The sequence below is a fragment of the Dendropsophus ebraccatus genome, chromosome 1 (genome assembly GCF_027789765.1).
Source record: "Dendropsophus ebraccatus isolate aDenEbr1 chromosome 1, aDenEbr1.pat, whole genome shotgun sequence".
Taxonomy (NCBI): Eukaryota; Metazoa; Chordata; class Amphibia; order Anura; family Hylidae; genus Dendropsophus; species Dendropsophus ebraccatus.
In genome coordinates, this window is record NC_091454.1 from 123,645,228 (window position 1) to 123,670,175 (window position 24,948).

General features: G+C 38.5%; 1 protein-coding gene across 1 annotated transcript in view; it reads right to left on the bottom strand.

Moving 5' to 3' along the window:
- PCLO (piccolo presynaptic cytomatrix protein) overlaps positions 1–24,948 on the bottom strand; it is a 259,253-nt gene that overhangs the window by 84,569 nt on the left and 149,736 nt on the right. Inside the window, exons 5-7 of the mRNA XM_069957749.1 lie at positions 18,018–18,575; positions 3,436–8,161; positions 1,087–3,080 (exon numbers count right to left, since the gene is read on the bottom strand). Coding sequence (XP_069813850.1) covers positions 1,087–3,080; positions 3,436–8,161; positions 18,018–18,575 — 7,278 coding nt within the window. The remainder of the gene's footprint in view (positions 1–1,086; positions 3,081–3,435; positions 8,162–18,017; positions 18,576–24,948) is intronic.

Below are 24,948 nucleotides of genomic sequence, written 5' to 3' on the forward strand. Positions count from 1 at the left end.
CACATTTTCTCTTGAGTTAATTTACAGCTACATCACCGGGCTATCTCCTCTGAAGTCAGCACTGACCTCTCAGACTTCTGTGTACCTCTGCTCCCACTATGTAATCCTTTGTTCTCTGCTAGCGACTAATCTCCCTACTTCCTCCTCCCCCCTCCCCTCTCCATAGGTTACACAGGACTTGACTGATGTAAAAGTCGAGATTTCCTGATAGCAGTGAACGAGAAAGAGGAGAAGGGGGGGGGACCTAGGGAAAGTCTTTTTGAATGATCCTGCTGTCCCCTGGGACCCCCCCCCCTTGCCTCACCATCAGCCCAGGAGTGCCTCTCCCCACAGCCTTTCCTTTCTCCCTGCTCACCTGGCATGAATTAACAGTCATGAACACAAAGTATTTCCTGCTGTCAAGTGTCAACTTAGTGTACAGGCCCCATAGCACGGACGCTCTGATGAGGCCCTGTTCTGGGTTAATGGGAGGAGACATGCAAATTATATCTTTATGACCTTTTGGTAAACTATGCATTTAGAAACACTCGTGTGTTGCACAGATATAGCCTAATAAATACAAAGTTAGAAAGTTGAATAAATTATACTATGTATGTATTACAATCTATGTCTGTTATACACCAGATTTAGAATTTTTATTTAAGATTATTTAAGTAGGCAATACATAAGGTTGGCAATAGATTAAGATATCTAAAAGTGCGCCATAAACAAAATAATTGAACATGTTAGACTGTTATTAATTCAATGTACTGTATGTACAACATTATATATAATAAAAGGATGGGTTCACACTGCGTTTTTCTGTCCATTACAGTGAATTTAATTTTAACATATAGAAAAATGCGGTCAACTACACTTTCTTTTTGTGTACATAAAAAAAGGATCCATTTAGATATTTTTTTAATGTACACAGCATACAGCAGCATCCTTTTTTTTTAACCATGCATTAATGTATCTGTTTTTTTCCTTGTTTTATGTATACATTAAATGGAAACAAAAAACTTAGCGTGAACCCAGCCTAATCTGGAAAATGCTAGCAATTTATTTGAATTTATGTTAAATTATATAATAGAAATAAGATCTTACTGAGTATCCATCCGAGTACTGGAACTGTGTTCTAGCAATGTCTTCTGCCGTTGGACTTAAAGGTTTTGGATCTGACATAGAGCGTTGCATGACCTTTGCAGATTTAGGACTTGGTGGTGGAATCTGCACAATATCAGCATGTGGCTTGTGAGTGCCAATGTCATCCACCATTGTCTTATCATAGGGAACAAAAGCAGATTCTAGCGCTTTGGTAGGGGAGACTGGAGAAATTGGTGAATAAAGAACTTTAGGAGACTTAGGTGGAGAAGGTGCAACCTGAAGTGATGAATCAGCACGAAGATGCGAAGAATAACCTATTTCTAAAGGTGTTGGACGTCTTTTGTCTTTTTGTGATAAATCATTTAAATGTTGTGGACTCTGCCCATCAGAATCAGTTTCTGTTTGACAACCCAAGCTTTCCCCTTTGTAACTCTTTTCTGGTGCAGAAATATGTTTAATTATCTCAACCTTTGAATCAACCCTTGCTCTTATTGAAGGTGTTCTTATTGTCCCAAGTGGTTCTGTTTGTACTGAAATTTCTGCAACTGTTTGCACAGCTATACTAGATGCCTTGGAAAATGGTCTTGATTTATCAGCATCAGTGTTTCCTTCAGTGTATTTTCCTGCACGTGACCTTCTTCTTGATCTTGTAGGAATATCCCAATCATCTTGATCTTCATCATCAGTCTGAACACTTGTATCAATGCCTTTTTTGGACCTTCTTCTTCTGCCAGTAAACCTATTGTCATTTCCATCTTCATCATCAGTTTGGACTCCACTATCAACAATTAATTTGTAAGATCTTGGCTCTTCTTGCATATTTTCTATTTCATCATACATACCACCAAGTCTAGGCATGGAACTTCTTTTTTTAAGCTGCCTTTCTTCATTAATATCCATGTCTTTTAGAGACATTTCTGAAACAGAATTTAATATTCCTTGTCTTGAAATATATTGTGGAATACTATCTGACTGTACAGCATACCAAGCATCATTTGACGACATTTCAATGCCTGCAACTGCTGATGATGTAGTTGCGGTAGGATCACCTGTCCAGAATTGTCCTTCCTCTGGGGCTGAATATTGACCTTCTAAAATCACTTGCTCAGAAGTTGTCTGGGGTGGCACATTTTCAGAGTCATAACCATATTGATACATTTGTCTAATTTTCTGTTCCTCTAACTGCTGATGAAGTTGCTGCTGAAGTTGTTGAATTTGCTCAAGATGTAGTTGTTGTTGAGCTAGCGTTTCCTGACGCATCATATATTGAGCTTGCCTCTCTTCCTCCTGTTGATACAACAGGTGCTGTTTCATTGACTGTAGTTCTTCAAGTTTTTTCTGGACCATAAACGTTTCTTGTTCTCTGAATCTCTGAATTTCCTGACGTTCCCATTCAAGCTCCTCAGCTAATCTCTGCTGTTTCAGTTTTTCCAGCTCTAGAATCTCACGCTGTAAATGTAGATGCTGTTGCTTACCATCATCAGATGGCATTAAAAATGACTCGTCATCTCCCATTTCTGAAAAGGTTTCTGATTCTGATGTCAAAATGGAAACAAGTTCACCTTGTGTAGTTGTCGCAACATCCACAGGAAAAGCTTGCAAACTAGCATCAATCACTGACATTACATCGGTTACATCTCCCACTGCTGAGGATAATATGCTATATGTTCTTGGCAGTGGCTGAGTTTGGTTTAAGTTTGAAAATGAAGTAACTGTGTCTGTAGTAACAAATGTAGATAAATCTTTTACTGTTGTACTGAATATAGAGCCCGGCTGTGTAGTGATTGCAAATGTTGAAGGAATTGGGCTGGTAACTGATGAATATACAATTCCATTAGATGACCGTAAAACACTTCCCATACCATATGGTGGGACTACGGTAGAAGTCATGCGTGCTTGTGAATACTGGGGGCCACTTATTCCAAGGCCAGAAATAACTTGTCGTGTCTCTGGGTAAGGACCTGTAGTCTTGGTTTGGTAATCCAAAGTCTCACCTGAAAGTATAGGGGTACAGTTATAGTCCATTTCCTAAAAACATTGATGTTTGGTGGTTTGGTGAGCCATCCAATCTTGATGAAATACATGGGGAAAATTGCATGCAAATATCCATGTTAATGATTATTTGGACAAGAAGCAAAATTAAAATTGGAACATGCAGGCACATGCATGACCCTGTGAGCAAAACATACAAATAATGAAAAAAGAAATTAAATATACCGTACTCCAAAATAATTTGCCACAATGTGCCAATAAATAAATTAAATTAAATAAAAAAAAATTACCCGGAAATGAGATGGGGAACACCATATTCACATTTTAAAGAAAGATTTGCTGGCACATCATACTGACCTGTAGTCATTTTCCCAGATGTAAGGTCTACAGCAACATCAGCTATTCCAACTGGGTAATCAAAAGTATTTTTGCTTTTGTACAAAAAGAGTCCTGCTTCAGCTAAATTTGTGTCAGACATAGAAGGTTTCATACCCCCAACACCTCTAAAGCCTGACATTCCTGAACGGTCATATTGATAATGGTCATCTCTATATCCAAAACGATCTTCAGGTAAAGTAGTTGATGGTTGTTGTGAAATACAACTTCTTCCAAATGGCAATTTGGATACCACATCACAACACACAGCTCGTCTACCTGCAGTTAAGTCCACAGGTTTATCATCTTCAATTATTTCAGTGACAATTGCTGATGATCCGTTATCCACAGTAACCATTGTTCTAAGGAACTTTGTTGTGCTAAGATCTACTACTCCACTGTCTACTGATTCTTGAGAGGTAGAGATATCAGTAGAGCTATTTGTTATGCTACCAGAGGTAGCTGGGAAAGGTTTTGTTGTTGATGCAGCTACTGAGTGAACCGGGACACCCAGCGATAAGTTAATTGGCACTTCTACATCCACAGGGTATGTCCCTTTTTCTTCTTCATATTGTTTAGAAGTTGTCAGTTTTAATGGTTCCTTCATGGAATTTCCCAAGTCAACAAGACTCTCCAGACTTGTTGTATAACTGACAGTTGTTGAGCATGTCATTACTGTAATAGATTCAGTAACTATTAACATTGATGAAGTTACTGGAGAAGCAGTGCTAAGGTTTACTATAGCAGGTTGTACAGCACTTATTGGTCGATTTATAGAACTAAAAGTAGTAGGCTGACGTTTACCCTCAGTGGTTGCAGCAGACAGGTCCATGCAACTATCATCCTCAAAACCTTTAACCATATAATCCATCTTGTTCAAGGTGCGTAGGTCTATTATATCATTGAACTCAGTAGGTTTTCCAACTTGCTTTATCTGAGATTGAACTGTTATTGCTCTTTCAGTCGGAAAAACAGCTGGAATGCAAGGGAATTCTGAGACTGTGCTTTGAGGTAAAGAAACAGTAGTCTTGGTAACATCTGCCGCTATTTGTGAGAAACTGTGCAGAGTATCTGGTGATTGACTTACTGTGACTTTTGCATTTATACTGAGAGGTGTGGTAGAAAACACTGTTTGTGTTATTTGTGGAACCTGCTCAGGGGCTGATGTTTGTAGTGGCCAACATGTTGTTGTTGTTGTTTGAGAAGAATCCATTTCTGTTGGTGTACCAGGCTCTGATGGCAAAGTAATAACAACATAGGTTTCTTGCGATGGTTTGGTTAGTCTAGGAGATGATTTATTAGAATGGGGAGAAAGAGGTGATGTTGGAGAAGGTAACTGATATTCTGTAGATGAAACTAGGTTCAAGGTCATATTGGTCTGTACAGAATGTGCTGTTTTGTTTTGTGCTTCTATTCTCTTTTGCATAGCAAATGGGGTTTCATAAGCAACAGGTTTTGTTACTTTCTCAGGTTTTGAGGCTACAGTTGTCTTATGACTGAATATCAATCCAGCTGGAATAGTAGATGGCTTTGGAGGGACGGGTGGAGGTGGAGCATGAGGCCTGGTTGTAGAAGTTGAACTGGTTTTTAAAGGTGAACCTTCCTGAAATCCTACTGTGGATGATTTTGCTTTGGTTGTTGGAATTTTAGGTGCTGGCCTCTTTTTTGAGCTTAAAGCTGGTTTGGGGGTTGCTGCTGGAGGTAATGGTGGTGGTGGTGGTGGAGGGGGTGGTGGAGGAACAGAGGCTTGATTTGTAAAAGTGTCAGTCGGATCAGAAGAGCTTTTAAAGAATGACATTACCTTTGATGTGACTGATGGAACTGATGACATGACAGACTGCAAACTGGGGGTAACAGTTGTTGCATGTACACCTGCTATAGAAGTAACTGTGTGCTTTGTTGACACTGTGGATTCAATGGTCATTGGTTGAACATGATGTAATACAGACACAGCAACAGTAGTTGATGTACCTTTTGAATGTTCTTTGCTTTCACCTTCTAACAGATTAGCTCCAATAAGTTCTGTTGCCATAGTACACACAGCAGAAGAAGTTGGTACAGTTCTGTGGCCACTCGTAGTTTGAACAAAATCGGGTACTGAAATTACAACATGATCTGCTGTAGATACATTAGTAGCTGAACTGTGTACTGATGTTTGACTAAGCTCTGTGTTACTTTTTGATATGTGAGAAACAGATATTGAAACACTCTCAGCACTAGAAGATGTATTTGCACTAGAGCCATCTTTTCCATTTATGGATACTTCAGTGTTTTTTGAAGCAGAATAATCAGAGTTTTTTTCTATACTGTAATCAACAATCACATCATCTTCAGGTTCTTCTGCAGTGAAATGCTGAGTTATTTTAACATCAGGAATAGACATTGAGTTAACAGAAGATGACTCCACTGAAGCAGTAAGTATAATATTTTCAGTTTTACATGAATCTACATTTATAGAAGATGTATGTTCAGTTTTCATGCTAAACTCATTTCTGTATTGAGTAGGACTGGATCCTGGGGTTAACTGCATGTCCTGGCTAGCAATAATATCATAAAAGCCAGTAGCATCATCATGACATTGTCTTTCATCTGTGCCATCTAAAATAATTATTTCATGGCTTTCTGGAACAATGTAAGAACTTGAAACAATGTCTTCTTGAGGCACCATAGAATGGAAAGTTTCAGTTTTGAAGCATTTACTGTCTATACTTCCAATTGTCTGTGTGACATTGGTGTGAATATGTCCTCCAGAACTGTTTTTCACTTCTTGCAATCTCTGGTCAAATATATGATGTTGACTACTTATTATATTTGTATCCAAGTTTTCATCATAATTTTCTTCAACTAAGGATTCATAGATATAATCTTCAATTAACATCCCTCCATATAAAGGCTCTTTTTCAAAGACTTCTTCTTTTTCTTTGTCGCTATGATATAATTTTGCTTTACATATAATATTTTCATAAGCTTCCTCAGCACTCTTTAGAACCTGTTGCCCATTTCTGATTTCAGCTCCAGCAGCATTAGAAGTTACCTCAGTAGGAGAAAATAATGATACAGATGTAGGTAATTTATATACCTTTTGAACTTCTATTATTTTTTCAGGACTAATCTCAAACCCTTCTGGTTCTGACTCAATGCTAGGTGAATACTCTGAGCATGAAGATCTATGAAGTTCCTCCATTTCAGCTGCTTGCCGCAATTCCTCTGTTGGAGAGGCATCTTCAATAGGAGACAGGTTGCTTGGTGGTGTCTTTGGTCTTTCTCTCCTTCTCTGTGCTCTTAGTTCATCCTTGTCTTTTTTGGATTTTTTACTAGAGCTTTTTCTTTGTTGTTGCTGTTCCAATTCTCTCTGCTTTTCTTGTTCTTTTAAAAGTTCTTCCTCTTCTCTTAATTCTTCCTCCTCAGAAGAATCTTCAATAGTGGGTAGAACTGGTCCATGGGATCTATGTCTCGCTTTCCTCTGCTGTTTGCTTTCTCCTGACATCCTTTTGTGACTCGGGCTACTGTCACTGTCTTCATCTAAGGAAGAAACGGAAGTTGGTGATGTACCTGGAGTAAAACTTGAAGCATGGAGACTTGATGACCTTTCTTCGCGCGACCTGTCTTCTGGAGAATCTGTTAAGCTTTCCATTTCCAATTCTGGTTCTTCATCATAATATAAAATGGTAGAATGTTTAGTAGATTCTTCAGTGTAGGTGTTAGACATTGTGCTGTTCAGCTCTATAGTTTTAAATCTTCTGAGGCCTCCACCAGCATTGACGGAGAGCTCTTCATTTTCTTGACTTTTAGTTTCTCTAAATTTTGGTTCCGGGCTTTCATCATATGTTTCCTCATCTTCTTCATCATCATCATGCCATGATTGTCGTCTCATTCCATCCTCATCATAACTTGCACTGCTTTTTTTAGTTAATCTTTTGCACTTTACAGGTATTGGTTTAGATTTAGTTTCTTTCTTCTGACTTTCAATAGCACTTATTTCCTTTAATTTTGTTCTAATAAATTCCTCATCTTCAGAGCCAGATGCATCCTCATCAGCACTCATTTCAATAATCTGCTTTCGGATAAAATCTTCATCATCCCCAGATCCCTGACTATCATCATGTTTAAAGTCATCACTGCTTGAAGATCCATTGCTAGTTCTTCTTTTCCTCTGCGGAACTGGTGAATTTTCACTTTCACTACTGTCATCTATTGAGTCTTGTCGTTTGCGTACAGTTATATCTTTTGCTGTGCCCTCCTTTTGAGCTTTTCGAGATGAAAAAACCCTTTTTCCATTCTCTTCAAGTGGATCTTCCTCCTCTTCCTGAATATCTTCAAGCTCTTCTTCTGAACTGCATGATTCTGGAGTGATTGGCAATATCTTAGTTCTGCTTCTGTCTTGCATCTGTCCACCATATTTCCCATACAAGTCATTACCTTTTCTTAACTTTTCATCAACAAGAACACTTGTTTGGGCTTCTAAGATTGATAAAACTGTACTTTCTAACTTTGCTAAATCAGAAGGACTAGAAGGACTGCTTTCATGTGAAAGAGAATCTTTTTTTGTTGGTTCCTTCGTCAAATCTTTTTCATCACTTGGTATTAGACTTGGAATTTCTCCAAGTGAACCAGATATACCATCTGATGAATAGCCTGTATCACTTAGGCCTTGTGGGCTTTTCTGCTGCTGAGAATTCGAAGTGTCAGATTTGTCATCTTCCTTCTCCTACAAAACAGAAAAAAATATTTTCATGAACAAAGAATAAAACAAACAAAAGCTGCATTTGTAGTATTGCATGAAAAAAATAGTTTATGCTTTTGTCTTAAAGGCACAAAGATACAACAAAAATGAAGAACATACTGTTATAGAATTTACTAAACCGTATACCCATTACTAACCTGTATACAATTTTTTATACAGCTTAATTTTGTGCAAAAATATCACTTTTTAAAATTTGTTTGCTTGTCATATTATAAAACTATGACATTTTTCAGCTGCATAGACTTAGCCACATAGAGTTTCTTGAGTTAGAGTTAATGTAGCCTCCCAAGTCAGATAACACTGAGCCAAAAGACAGCGTGGCACACTGACTTATACCGACTCATTCTAATCAGTTGCGATTTGAACAGTCAGACCATCACCAATCATGACTTTGGACCAATGTCAAAGGTTTGTTTTTTTGTCATGGCAGGTACTCTTTAACTTACCAGACAAAGCTAAAAAGTAATTCTTGTGTATATTACTCAGTACTACTGATTTCATGGAGGTACAATATGGTCTGAAAAGTATTAATTGTCCTAGGTCAATTTATAATCCGGGGGCATAAATTGGCCTATAACAATATATACCTGGGATATAATGTAGCCTAGGACACTTTAACCTCAAGTACAGTCTGGACTATGGATATACTCTGGCCTTCATTGTTACCCCTAGTGCAGGAGCTGAGATGGGTGTTCAGGACACAGAGAGCCCCATAGAGAGAATAAATTATCCTAAATTATAACAATCCTAAATTATCTCCTCAGTCCTGCACAATTTTTTTTTAATGTTAATGTTTTGTTATTTTTCTTACAATACAGTTTATATAGCCACACAGTCCCAACATATAAGTGCAAGCTACAGAGCACACCCAGTATTACCAGCCAAAGAATTACAACTATAACACTGCTGGCCATATATATTCCCCATAGCTACCAATATATTCCCCACACACACTCATGCACACCAGTGCCAGCTGTTTCCTGATGACTGCCATTCCTATTCTCTTTGACATGGAAGATATCAAGAGGGGATTCTTATGTGTATTTTCAAGATATACACTGATATCTCTGATTAGTGCAGGTAAGAGAGGGAATAAATTGTATAATGTTGGCTGTTTAATCTGTGCATAACAAGAATGTGTTGCCTTTTGTCAGTCATGTCTCTTTATACTTAAAGCATGTATGTGTCCCAATGTATGCATGACATGCCAGGTGGGTAAGATGCTCTAAGTAGCTTCTCTCTACTCCAGCTAAATTGTTGGAGATCAAAAATAAAGGATTCCCCTCAGACATGTTGAAATGGGGTATTTAAAAATGTTTTCTTTTTTCTTTTTTTTTTTTAAACCGGACAACAAATTAAAGAAACATCACTGCTGAAAAAGGATTGATTAGGAATGCCTAGTAAAAAGACAATCTATTCCAAATCTATTCCAAACAGCTGTCACTGTTAGATGTTTAGATCAGGCAGTGGTGTAGCTACCATGACTGCTATAGGGCTAGTGCAGTAGGGGGGCCTGGGAAAGCGTAGTATGCCTTCATGGTATGCCCCTGAAAGAAGCCCACCACCTCCCCACTCCAACCAGGGGCCCAGAGAGGGAGTGGGATCCACCACTGTACTGTTCAGCCCTCTCACTGTAGGGCTGAACTTCAGAAGAAGAGAAACAGAGGAGCAGGACATTCCAGCATCCTGCACACAGAGGAGAGTGATGAAAGACCTGATCACATGACCTGAAGGTCCTCCATATTAATGTGTGGAGACAAGCTGACTGACTAAAGGAGGGGGAGGGGAGAAGATTGAGGAATTAGAGTTGTAAGTGCTGTGTCTATGTATGTGTGTCAGTGTGTGTATGGATCTGTGGATATATATGTATATGTCAGTGTGTGTATCTACTGTATCTATGTACAGTATCTTTGTGTGTGTGTGTGTGTGTGTGTGTGTATGTCAGCAGAGTCTTAAGTGATTGACAGATTTTCTCCCAAAGATGTTCTGCAGCCGCTTCTATTAATGCTGGGCTCTTATTAGAGAGCCCACCACAAAAAGAAAATGCTTCCCAGCCTATACTGTCTTTCATTCAACAATCTGCTAATGAAGATGTTCTGCAGCAGATATTATTTCTGGTCCAATAGTTCTTATTACATTCCGGAGAAGATTTCCCTGTGTACAGTCTATTCATGGTGTATACATCTGCACTGATGTAATCACATTCCAGTGTAACTGTATGTATGTCAATGGTGCATCTGCACATTTGTTAATGGTACCTCTGTGTGTATATATGTATGTTCATCAGTGTGTGTGTATATAAGTGCATCAGTGTATGTGTGTGTGTGTATATGTGCGCCATTGTATGTTCAGGAGTTCGTAACCACCATGGGCCATGTATTGGGGGGGGGGGGGCGGGGAGGCGTACAGGATCCATGGGTCCAGTCTGTGCAAAATTCAAAGCCAAATAATGTGATTTGTGTAATAGAACTCTTTCTATTTTAAATACAGTTTTGAGTCACATACTTTCTTTTATCCAGCCCCACTTAAATGTGAACTAATGTCTCTGGCTGTGTGTAGTCATCATTATTTATGTAGTTATATAACTTTCTTTGAACTCAATACAACCACCATCGTCATGCAGCCAGGATTTTATGGTTTCATTTTCTACCTATGCAAGCACAAGTCACAATGCAGATGGAACCAAATATGTATTGTTTTTCTGGATGGCAATTGACATGGCCATCATAAACTTCATAAAAATAGTATCACAGAATATTCCATTATGTGTTACTAAACCCAAACTTTTTTTCTTTTTTAATGTTTGCATGGCAGTGTGAGAATGGCAACAAAATAGTTGAACACAACAGACGACACTTTGCAAACCACAGTTCTATAGGATATCAAGGAAAAAAACATTTTATGGAGAACAAATAGTACTTGCTAAAATAGTCAGAGCTCCAAAGATATGTCAGACAAAAGGGATGAATATTTGTGGCAATACTACCATTTTGTTTTACAGAATCTAAGAGAATCAAAGGGATCACCCATTTTACAACATAGATAAGCACTTTGCATATCAAAATCCTTTTTTTTCCTGTCAAAATTGTTCAATTTCAGCCTTTGACCCACCTCTTCTAAGCACAATGCACAGCATAGATGAAAATAAGTACTAATAGAAAAGATGAAAGTGATATCAAAATAAGAAATAAAACAAAGCTTTATTGTTTCTAGTTACAAAACTAAATAATCTACTAAGTTGCTATGGGTTATCACCCACTATGTCTTCTTCAAGTATAAAATTAGGTTACCTTGGTGAGCCCTAATTTAATGTAGGTGGCCTTTATATCTATGCTATTGTATAATTATTTATCTTGTCCTAAATATTAGAATTTACTGTATATGTGCTCATAAATTTTCATGTTTACCTTTCTTGGCACCCCTCTCCTTCCTACCTCTTTGAAGTACGAGTTTAGTTACATTGAGTTGGAAATGCCAAATAAGAGCACCCTTGAATCTTATTAGTGCACACAACAGGACTTTGCAGTCGTCATTGCCGACAGCTGTCAAAAAGACAGCAGTTATTTGTTATTGGCGGCCATCTATAATTGTCATGGTCATGATAGACAGCCATCATTGGCAATGATGGGCGCAAAATCTTTGTGTGAATTTAAAATTGGGGTACAACCTGGAAACAAACGGCTATAAAAAATGAAGCACATGTATGTATTGTACGTTGAGTATGGTTTCAGGTTACAATAGTCCAGAAAATCTGAAGAAAAAAAGAGACAGATGTTTACTGGGACACTGGTTCTTACACAACTGCAATCTGTGACTGCAGAAATCACTGTAAAATGCCTGCCTAATCTAGAGCTACACATCTCAGAGGCATACTCAAGCTACCCGAGATAATTTTATCTTTAACTTGCTTAGAAAATTTCTTCTGGATAAATACACTAAACTGTGCAGTGTACCATCTGGAAAGGCATGGCTTCCCTGCTTGAGCTTGGCCACAGCACAAAGCAGGGACTCCAAAGCAGAAAGTGAAGTGCTAATGCAAGCCTTTAGTGCATCCCATGGTTAGAATGGGTAAAGGACCTGTGACAACATCATAGGCACATAACTTCACAGGTCTTGAACCTGGGGGGTGGGGGGGTGGGGGGGTGCAGAAAGAGAAGGTACAGAAGGGGTGGTAGCTTCTGACACATGCGCTCCTATGACACATGCACTCCTAGTACACTCATCACATGGATATGGGCCCTATCCAGTCTGCATAGGTACACATCAAAGGATGTGCAAATATTTTTAACAGGTCAGGGGTGGATATAGAAAAAAATATGTTTAGAGGAAGAGAACAGGTGAGATGAGGGAGAGTGTAGCTACCATTATACAAGGTAGTAATGGGACACAAACTGGCAATTGCACTGGTGAGTAGTTCCAATTGAAAGACAGTATTGCTGTCAGTGATGCTATATCTTGGTTTTTGGCACTGGTAGAAAGGTATTTTGTGCTGCAATGTGGAATCTGAAACTGCTTAAGAAGTATGTTGTGCTGCAATGTGGTATCTGGTGCTGCCAGGGAACACTATGGGGGAGATTTATCAAACTGGTGTAAAGTAGAATTGTCTTAGTTGCCCCTAGCAACCAATCAGATTCCACTTTTCATTTTTCAAAGAATCTGTGGGGAATGAATTGTGGAATCTGATTGGTTCCTAGGGACAACAGAGCATGTTCTACTTTACACCAGTTAGATAAATCTCCCTCTATGTGTACTGTGTGGTGGTATTTGACATTGTTTGGTGTAAAATGCTGTATTTAGAGTGGCAGAGTGTGTTCATTGGTGAGGCTCAAGCATTAACATAGATGAAGCTAAAGTAGAAAAATGTTTTAGAAACTTTAATTTAAGAAAATGTCCTTTTACTTATGCTTTTCAGGTCATTCAATGTACAGCTGCAGGGAATATTTCCTTTTACAGGAATTCCTTCTCCTGTATGTATTTTTTGTAGCACCCTACCTTATTAGTATAGTACATATGGGAGCAGACATTCATGTCAAAAGCAGAAATCCCTGCTCCTGTACAATAAACTGAGTGGCTGTACACATTCACTAGGCCGAATGCAGAGCTCCTGGCCTAGTGAATCTAATGAGTGTAAGCGGTGATGCAATGCTGCTTACCTCAGGGCTGCTCAATGTACCGGACTTGATTTGGACATCTGATTGATTTGCCTGAAACAAATCCCAAAAGTTTCAGATTTTAATTAATTCAAATTAATTTAGAAATTTGGAAAGCATTTAATTTGTTTTGAATTGATTCACTTACCTCTAGGAAACACAATAAAAAGCTTTCCAGAGAGGCATGGATTTGTGAAAATGATAATGTATCATCCATGTATAACCCAACATACACAGTCCCAGGATGTCTTAATTGGTTTCTCAAATTTCGGGGCTGCTGGCTAGGTTGCCCTGCTATGCTTCAGTGACTTTTGATCACTGAAACATTATCTGCAATGGTTGATATGAGGGTACTATGCCTCCCTAATCCTCCAACAGTCACACAGTAAACCTATTACCCTATGTTAGTTTATGTTATGGCTTTACCTTTGGGGTTCCCGAATTAGAATTTTTTTTTTTTTTTTTTAAAGTAATGATACTACAATAATATGTGTAACATGATATCATGTTTTATTATTTTACAAAAAAAAAATGACTAAGAATTTTTTATTTTTTTAGACTTGCTTTTTTGTATTGATTCTTCTACAGCAACAGAGGAGAGAGACAAAGAAATGTAAAGACTTCTTAATGTCCAAATCCATAGGTTAAAAGTTAGTAATGACTTCTGATAAATTATATAACCTGGAATAAATGTTGCTTTCATTTGGTGTTGGATATAAGCAAGTTTAAACTTGGCTTATTGTATTTTAACGCAAACCTCGAATGGGAAGTTTTAAAAAGTGAAAGATTATAGATTTAGTCATAGATGTGGATGAAGTTGACATTTTGAAAGTTATGTAATAACTCAATGTATCATTTGTTACGTCATGTATTGCATAATGATAAGTAACATGTAGTTGAGGTCAGAAACAAGGGTCAGTCACATCAAGGCAAAACAATCAACAACAAGCTGAGGTCATTAAACCTGAGAAGTGGACAATAGAAACCATTCATAAAAGCCAGGGATGAGAAAAAGAAAGAGGTAAGGAATTAACTAAAATTGGGATAACATCCAAAGAACACAATGGAAATTAATAAAGCTACAGTATCTCACAGAGCATCTCAATCAGTGGGCAGTGAGAGATCTAAAAGAGCTTAAAGGGGTTATCCAGATAACAAAAACAATATTCTAAACAATCCTCCTTCCCGATACCACCCTATGTCTAATATATATTTATAACCTACTGTATCTTGCTCCTTTTCCCTGTTTTTTTTATCTCGTTCTTTTTCGCTCTGGATGTCTAAATTCATCTTCTCTATTTCCACTCTAACAACTCTCAGCTCCCGCTTCCTCTCTCCCTTTGTAGACAGGACATGTGATCTCCTCTCTGGGGACTGGGTTAGTTCAGCACATAGCTACACCATGCGTCCGTCAGCTCTGCTATGTCATCAGCTAGTATGGAATGCATTGTGGGGTGATGTGATGTAAAAATCTGTGAAAAAACAGTCCAGTGTTTGCTGTGCAATGGTAAAGATAGCAATGGGCAGGAAAGAAAGCTAAGGGGGTGAGTACACAAACAGACCAATCAGGAAGATGCATGACGGGAAATGTAGTTTCCTATCTTAGTTATAGATCGGCTTTTAGAAAAACTTGTAACTCAGGAACGGCAGCAGCTAGAAAGACAGGAGAAGGTTTAAAATACTCAGGGGGACTTGGTGAGTAAGAGCATTTCATTTTTAGATCTTAGGTGATAACCCCTTTAAATAGCAAGCCTGATGAGCTCATCCAGAATAGCTGAGTTGCACCAGAGCTCAGAAGCAATTATCAATGGAAGAGCCTGACCTGCACAGGAAGCTTAAGAGGTGTTTACCACTTTAATTCTAGATCTATAGCCTATATTGTTCTCTTTTCCTTTTCTCTTTAGAGTCCAATTTAATGGCAATTATTCTAATACATTATCCGACATGGAGATAGAGGGGCGGCTGCACATCACACCTATGGCTGATACTAATGCTGCTAAGCCTATTTTAAAAAAACAACTTCAGGATGTTGGAATATGAATTGATCAAGCCATATCGCCCCGTGTACCAACGTGCAGGTCTCCTGGTTCACACGGGTCCCTACGCTAACTCCACACCGTGTCGGTCAGTGACCGCCACCCCCGCAAAGCGTGCACATGCAGGGAATCGAGGCCATAGAGTGGCCCTGCAACCCCTAATTCAATTCTAATACATTACTTATGGACACACCAAATACTGATCAAGGCTATGTTCACACGTAGTATGAGATGGAACGTCTGGTCTCAGAAAAGATTATCTTTAGCCCCGCAGAGTTCTGATGCGGGCGCATCCATGCGCGCCCGCATCAGAACTCCCCACTGCACACTATGGAGCGTGCGGAGCCGCTCGCTCCATAGCGTGCACTGACGGGGGTTTCATTGAATAGCGGATGCAGAAAACTGACATGTCAGTTTCTCGCGGCGCGGCTAGAAATCCTGGGCGGAGTGGATACAATGTGTATACACTCCGGCTGGGATTCCATAGTTGGTAATTTAACATATATACTCGTAATAATCACGTAGTTTTAAGAAAATATACATAGTGTGAACATTGCCCAAGGGTACGTTTACACGTACAGGATCTGCAGCAAATTTGATGGCGCAGATTTAAAGGAGCAGATTCAAAGCAAATCAAATCTGGGCCATCAAATCTGCTGCGGATCTGCTGCATATTCAAATGTGCGCCATCAAATCTGCTGCAGATCCTGTATGTGTGAACGCACCCTAAACAAGTCACTTCTGTAGTGAATTCTACTTTGATCATGTTAAACATTTTTAGGATATTTAGTAGATATTAGTTTAATCTGTTTCTTGGAGGTGACCAGAAGACAGCTATCTGCTGCTGCTTAATTCAAAGTACTTGGGACTGCAATACTATAGACTAAAGAAGGAACGTGTCAGTGTGTATGTTAAACTACTGCTTTAGGCTATGTTCACACAACGTATATTTTTGTACAATGGCTGTGGTTATTCCGAAAATATACGTTACATAGCCATCTATGGGATCGCGGCCGGAGTGTATGCACAAAGTATACGCTCCTGCCGGGATCCCTTGCGGCACCGCAAATAACTTAAATGCCAGTTTTCTGCGGCCGCTATTCAATGAATAGCGGCTGCAGAAACCCATGTCAGTGCACACTATGGAGCGAGCGAATCTGGCCGTTCGCTCGATAGCATGCAGCGAAGAGTTCTGATGCGGGCACGCAGGGATGCACCCGCATCAGAACACTGCGGCCAAAAAGATCATCCGGCTGGTACTGCAGTACCGGCCAGGTTGATCATTTCAGAGACCGGACGTTCTGTGACCAAGCTGGGTCACGGAACAGCTGATCTCTTACGTTGTGTGAACATAGCCTTACTGTGCTGGTATGTTTACCATCTCCCGCCGCTCCACTGTTAAATAACGTCGATACAGCCTATGCCCTATGTTGCAGCGACGTTAATTAACTATCAAGATGCTCCGGTGCTGAGAGCTAACCCTATAGATACTGCGGTCAGCATGACCGCAGCATCTATAGGGCTCCTGACAGAGAATTCTCCCTCTACAGAGGGAGAATTCTCTGTCCGCTATCCATCGGGGCTCTGCAAAGTGATTGCAGGGCCCTGATGGTAGCCATGGAAACCGGAAGCCTCAGGCAGGGACGGAGGGAGGGAAGGCAGGGACATCAGTTTATGGGATTATTATGATCCCATAAGCTGCTGTCCAAAAACGACCTGGGCATTGAGGCATCAATGACACCAGGTCGTGAAAGGGTTAAGCGTGTGATTATAAGTTCTCTTTTAATGTATGAAGCATGTTATGAAAATTATCTGTAGTATTTAAATTCTGTAAGCACTCTATGCATTGTTTCCTATGTAACTAAAGTAGTAGGGAACTTTGAAGGGAACGGAAGTTGTAGGGAACATTATGCAGGGTTAGCCTCAGACTACACTAATGTGGAGGTAGTTTGGTGTGCTCCTGAGATGAGTTCGATGCCCATAGAGAATGAATGGTGAGTCCGACGTTGCATTCATTCTCTATGAGCGTCGGACTCATCTCAGGGCTTCAGGCGCTGAAATCTCCGTCACCAGACTGGATCAAGAAGTGGGACCCGGCGCGATCAGGTAAGTATAGGGAGTTCTAGAGGGGGGTTGGGAGCCTGTCACCCCGGCACGGGGGGTGACAGGTTCCCTTTAAAGTGTATCTGTTATGAAAAAAAAGTTGGACATTTCACAGAGACATGTTTAGTTCTGAGTGTTCAGACCACAGCAAGATGGCCTTTCGGACTTACATTATGAAGCCATCTCGGTTATGTGACACAGAGCCTGAAGAATATGTGCTAAGCGCTGATTTCTCCTAACTAGTCATGGTCTGCACACTCAGACAACAATTGATAAAACCAAAGAAAAGGAAAAAGTTGACACACCAGTATGTTAAAATCATGAAGGCGAATATAGGAAAATATAAATTCCTGGGGATAAGTTTTTTTTATACTTCTTCTTATTACTGTTCTTTTTTTTTGCAATATAGTTTTTTAAATGACCTGCACTTCATATGAAACGCCTTTTAGATGTAAACAGAAATGAGAAGTAATGTTCATGTCATTTATTTTAATACAATGCTAGCTGATTTATATAGCAATTACTACTTACAGTCTTCTCTTTTCCAGTTTCATGATCCATGAGTTGGCTTGCTTCAGGTTTAATTCTCTCATCACATGTTCCATCATCAATCTCCTTCAAAGCTGTTGCTGAAAGGTCAATCATCAAATCTTGCTTTGGCATCATTTTCTCGCTGGACTGTAAATTCTCTGCAGGTACCAGTGTAGTGTCCAGTATGGTAGCTTGTTTATGATCTTTAAAAGGAAGCATATCTGCTAGTATGGGCGCCTCTAATACAGTATCTTTTTCCGTTACTGCAGGCTTAATATCTATGGTCTTGACATCTTTGCTTTTTTGAACCACTACGTTAGTCTGTCCAAGCTTTTCTTCTGGAAGTTTAGAGATGTCTTTTCTTAATACCTGATCAGCTGTTTTTTCAATTAACTTCTCATGTGGTATTAAAGGTTTTTGTAGTTGTTCTGCAGGAACAGGATGTTTCGGTGAAGATTTAGGTGATAATCCTAATGTTTGGGGCATCTTGTCTAAATCCCCCAGATGTCCTGAGAGAGCCCTTTGTGTCTGACAGTTTAAGCATAGCCATTCTGCAGCCTGCAAATAAACAGAGAGAGAGGGTTTATATGTCGTCATGAAAGACAATGTTAGTTAGATTAGATTAGTCTATTCCCATTGTCGCTTTTGTGCATTACATCATCTTAATACAACAATTGTATTACATTTTACTATACAACAACATTGATAAATATTCACCACTGACTTCCCCGAATGCTTCATTGCTAGACTCAATTGTTTTTTATTCTAGGGCCATTGTAATAACTGCTGTTATTACTATGAAGCTTATTTTGTTGCTGACAGCACTGTTCCAGGCTATATCTGATCTAACAGTCATAAGAAAAGCAGCAACTAGAATCTCATCAAGAAGTCAGGCGGTTGCAGTGTAGACCGAATCAACAGCATATCCTTTCAAACAATTGCATATATCTGTGGATAAAACTGTCCTCTGAAACCATGCAGCTCTAACTTCCACATTGTTAATGACAGTGTTGTGTGTGACGATAGTGAGACTGCCCATGGCTATGTTCACACTATGTTTTTTCCTCACCGTTTTTGAAAAGAAAAAAATGAAGTCCGTCATTTTGAGTTCAAAATGACATTAATCATTCGCCTGTTTGGCCGCTTGTCAGTGCAAAGACAGCTGTTGTAAAATATTCTAGTTCAGGTGGACAGATTGCCCTTTATCTTTAATTGAAAAGTCCAATGAATTTAGAAGTGAAAACGGTGAAAAGATGTTGAAAAAATAAAAACTGTGTGTGAACAACGAAAAAAAATAATGTCCAGTGTTTACAAAAGACTTCCAAAAATAATTGTCGTGATCATTATTGTGACGTTCGGGCAGACAACATCCGTTATTTCATATACTGTGTGTATTGGACGTCCATCATTCCATTGACGTCGGTGCATTGCATTGAGTTCAATTAAAATGCGGCAATAACAGATGTCTTTTTAAATAGTGGAGGGCTTTTCTGTTTTTTAAACATAGTGTGAACATAGCCCATGTGTGCATACTATGAATGTTTTTAAACCATGGGAACCATGCAGGTAGAATTTAAGAATATGCAATTTATGTTTTGTATGTTCCACTGTTTTATATTTCATTACATTTTTTACTCTGCTGCATACAAACACATGCATATCTAAGAAAAGAACATTTATATTTCATTTTTTATTTTTTTATTATAAAACTGGAACAATAACTCTAGTCCTACTCATGTTTTTTTTATTAAATCTGACAACCACTGTGTTATATGACCTACTGTTACCATAGAATCACCCTTCCATGCTCCTGTCAAGTTGTATGAACATGAGTTGACTGAAATAATCTTCATGTAAGTACATCTACGAAAAATAGCTATGTCTGACCAGGTTAATTGAAGAACTTGACCTCTTTGTGCTTTGTTCTTTGTGTTTCTTACTTTGCAGTACATATGCATATAAATATGAATTTGGCTTATGCTTTATTATTAAAATATTGCTGACAATTTCCATAGCAACCCACATCATTTGTTATTTCATCATCATAAAGTTTTATATTTAGAATGACTACACTATTGACCCTGATCATCACACACACTAACCAAATTTCCTAACAAGACCATCATTATTGTTTTAGATTATAATGAAACCAAAGGGAAATCAGATGTCTATGCTAACAAGTACAAACAGTATACAAAGGCTTGGTGCTTTTATTTAGTAATATGCAATATACATATATATATATATATATATATATATATATATATATATATATATATATATATAGTTATATTTGCTTACATGCAGACTATAAGCTAAAAAATAACTAAAGGCTAATGCATTAATCACCTTTCCATGAAATAAGTGATAAAAGCTAGAAAGATGGGGGTGCATCAGCTGAACTGAGGACCACAGTCCAGATGCAAGACTAGGAAAAGTATGAAGCAGCTGTCGAGCATGCACCCTACCACAACACTCAAAGTCTATGGTACTGCTGCACAGTTTTCAATTACATGCTAGTGCTGGTTTTCAGCTGGTAATGGCGCTGCTGTTACACGTGTCTGTACCCATACTAAAAGGTCAGTCCTAAGCATGAGTCTCAGAATATACATTCATAATATTTTGAGATATTTTGAGCCGCAAAGAAAGGTAGGGAAGGACACATATGCATGTTTCAGAATTACAGCTAATTTATGTCGACCTGTTAAATATATCATTATAATATGATTTATTAAAACATTAATGTCAATAAAAACATTTTATGACATGTCACACAGACATTTCAAAAGTTTTGATCAGTCAGGGTCTTGGTGCTGTGATACCATTGATTGCTATATACTGTATAACTGGGTGAATAACATTGCTGAGTGTTCCACTGGCTCTTTGTCAGGGCTGGACAAGCCATATAGCAGTCCTGGCAAATGCCAGATGGGCCTGTGCCCTCTGTGAGACACTCTTCTTCTCCCAAACAGTGAATCTGTGATGATGTCATTAAAAGTTCTGGAGCACTAGCTAGAGTTCAGCAGAGCCAATCAGCAACTAAAAGCTTAAAGTTTCACTGTCATTATAACTTTCAAATTTCAAATCAACAGTAGATGTAATATAAAGCAAGTTTGCAATTTACTTTTTTTTTTTTTAGTTATCATGGAAAACATGGCACTTCCTGTTTTTTGACTATTTTTTTTTTTAAAAAAACTAACAAACAAAAACCAGGAAACAGTAAGAAAACAGGAAGTCCTGTCTATCCCAGGTCATCTGAGTGCTCACAGAGAGAAGGCAGTCGTGTGATTGATGGACACATTGGGGGACATTTATGAAAAGGCGAAAATACCTTTTTTGGGGGCTGTTTGGTGTAAAAATATTCGCAAAGGGTATTTTAGTGAATTTTTTTTTTGCATCTGCCCCATCTGTGGCACCTTCGCCAGTGGGGCAGAGAAGGGGCGTTACGGGGGATGCGGCAGCACGCAAAGGGGGCACGGCCTCTGCATACGCCGCATTTATAATTAATACTGAAACCTACGCCAGGTTTAAAAATTTTCCCCCGGACGAGCATTGTGCGCTCGGGATTTATGTAGAGGCAATGCGCCTCTACATAAATCCCCTGAGCTCCGGAGCTGCGGGGACATTTGTAACAAGCAAAGGAAACAAGGAAATCTGTCTTTAGGAGACTGGACCTGGATTTCTGGTAAGCATAGCTTTGTTTTACAGCATGATAACAACAAAAAAAAAAAGTATATTGCAATCTTGCTTTTTCGCATCTACTGTTGATTTACATTTTGAAATTTATAACGACAGTGACACTTTAAGGACCTTTGCATGAGAAAGAGGATGAGGTAATAAAGTGTCTGTAAGGAAGCTTTTCTAAAGGAAAACATGGTCACAGAGACAAGTTCAGGGTGCTGAGCAAGGGTCTAAAAAAAAAAGGTCACAGACAGTACTCCATATGAGAGAGGGGGGACCTTATGCAGGAATGGGGTACCTTGGAGTTTAATTAGGCTAATGTCTACATTCTAAGAATTCATTCAATGACAACATTCTTAGCCTTCATTCTATGCACACATTCTAAGCATACATTCAATAATAATAATAATAATAATAATAATAATAATAATAATATTTATTTGTATAGCGCCAACAGATTCCGCAGCGCTTATTTAAATATATATAAATACGTTACAGGTTATATATTAAATTATACAATGAATAAATTACAACAACAAATTAGAGACCTGCTCTCAAGAGCTTACAGGCTAGGATGACTGGGAGTAACACGATAGGCAACAAGTGCTTTATTTGTCAATGTTCCAGTCATTGTACATGGATTCTCTAAGTGCCTATAGGCGGCTGGGCAAGCCAGTCACAAGCCATTTTCTAAGCTCAGATGACAAGGACAGTGTACCTAGCACCGAAGAAGTTATAGAGAGGATGGAGAAGGGATAGCAAAGGGAGACGAGATTACGAAATGTTATAAGCACGCCTGAAGAGATGGGTCTTTAGGGCACGCTTAAAACTGGGGATGTTGGAAATAAGTCTGAGGTCTTTGGGTAAAGAGAATGACAACATTCTAGGCCTACTTTCTATTTCAACATTCTAAACCTGCATTCTATGTCAACATTTTAAGACTATGTTCTATGTCAACATTTTAAGCCTAAATTCTATGTCATCATTCTAAGCCTAAATTCTGTCAAAATTCTAAGCCTACCTTTTAATATCAACATTCTGATCCTATATTCTGTATCACCATTGTAAACCTACATTCTATGTCAACATTCTAAGCCTATGTTATATGTCAACATTCTAAGCCAACATTCTAATATGGGTATTGTTTTCTACCAAGTGTATTTTTATTTTATTTTTATTTCTATGTTTATTATATTATTGCTTAAGTTCACTTGTACTGAATCACAAAGAGTACCAAGACTACACTAGGGGAGGGATTATCCCCGTAATTAGCTGACATTAGCCCCAAAAAAATCACAGATTTTTGTACTCAGCAGTAGAGTTGATCGAACCTCGGGAAATCCTAGGTTTGATTGAACTCGAACATTCACGAACCTGCCGCTGATTGCTGAAGCCTTCCCGATCCGTGGGGAAGGAGGAGACTGCCCGGGTACCTAGGCTGAATCTGGGAATTTGGCAGCCTCAGATTTGCTGCATGCACCTCTCAATAAATACTGCATTCGATATGGAGCAGGGATTAAGGTAAAACCGATGTACAGGTATACTATTCTTGATAAATCCCCCTATGTGTTTCATTAAATATTTTTACACATTTACTGTAAATTACAGTGTTTAATTCATTTCACTTAACAGTAAAAAATCCTCCTTAATGTGAATGTAAGAAACTCTGCCAGCAACAACTTAACGTTGTCTCTTTTTCAAGCCTACAGCTATTGCTGTTCTTTTTTTGCTTTAAAAATGAAAATTAATTCTAGCAACAAACTGCCTCAGCCGAATACAGCAGAAAGACATGCACAAAACAATGAATAACATTTTCTAAGACCAAGAAAATAATACCCTTTAAAGTCATTCTACAACATGAGAAAAAGAGCTGAATGTATTTTAATGTACAACTGTTCAAACTACATAACAAATTATACATATATATAAATATATATATATATATATATATATATATATATATATACATATATATATATACAGTATATATATATATATATATATATATATATATATATATATATATATGCTCAACCCTGCACAAATAGTACAACTTAGGGCTGATTTGGCAGATTATCGCTTGGTGTAATAAAGACAAAAATCAGCCGAAGAAAACAATCATTGGCTGATTGTGTCATTTAATCCTGCCTAAAAATCATCTGTTGCAGGGCCCAAATCCCTGATGAATATTTACAAAATAATAAACTTTATACATACCTGTCCTGCTGGAATCTCTGAGCCAGTCTCTTAAGTGGTAGGCTGCTCAGTAAATGACTTGCCGAGACAGGATGGTGCAGTGGCCAGTGATTGGCTGTGTGGTCTGACACTTCAGACACCAGCTCAGAAGTTCCAGCGGCAAGCAGAAGCTAGAATACCAGGAATGTGGAGAGGTATGTATAAAGTTTATTATTTTATACTTAAGGCAGGGGCTGCACAGACATTGGTAGCAATATATACAGCCCTTGCTGCACAACCATGGATCCGTGTAATAGGCTCAGTTAGGCTAGGTTCACACTGCGTTTTCAGCATCCGTTTAACGCATCCGTTTTTTGAAAAAACGCATGAAAAACGGATTGCAAAAAACGGATTCATTTGTGTGCATCCGTTTTTCCATTGACTTCCATTATAAAAAAAAACGGATCCGTTTTTTTTTGGCGGACCAAAACGGACCAAAAAACGTTGCTGACCCTATTTTTCTGGACGTTAAAAAAAACGGATCCGTTAAACGGATGCTGAAAACGCAGTGTGAACCTAGCCTAAGCGAGTGCCAATCTAGCAGTTTGGCGCTCACTTATTTGGATTATATAGTTAGTTAAATCCTTAGTTTGGCTTGTAAAAAATCAGATGACCCTCGAGCCAATATTAGATTTTAGGGGAACATTTTTGTTTCAAGATTGCTTTATACCACTGTAAAATTGTATGAATTGAGGCAGGAATCGCATCCAAAGTCACCACTGTGGAGTTAAAATTAGTCTTCTGGTCATATACATACTGCATCAACTGAAAAGAATGCATTGTTTAAAACACCCATGCCCCATACAAAGAAATGTCCATTTACTTTTTCAGTGTTGGCATTGTGAAGGTATTGCTGTACTTTTCAAAGATGCCTTATTAATGTATGTACACCACCTCTGGTTTTGAGAAAGCCAATACCTACTGTCACTCTTCCTGTCTTCCACTCAAGGTGCAAGTACATACTAAATTATCCTTATGACTCATAACGCCAGCTTTCTATAATTACATATAAATC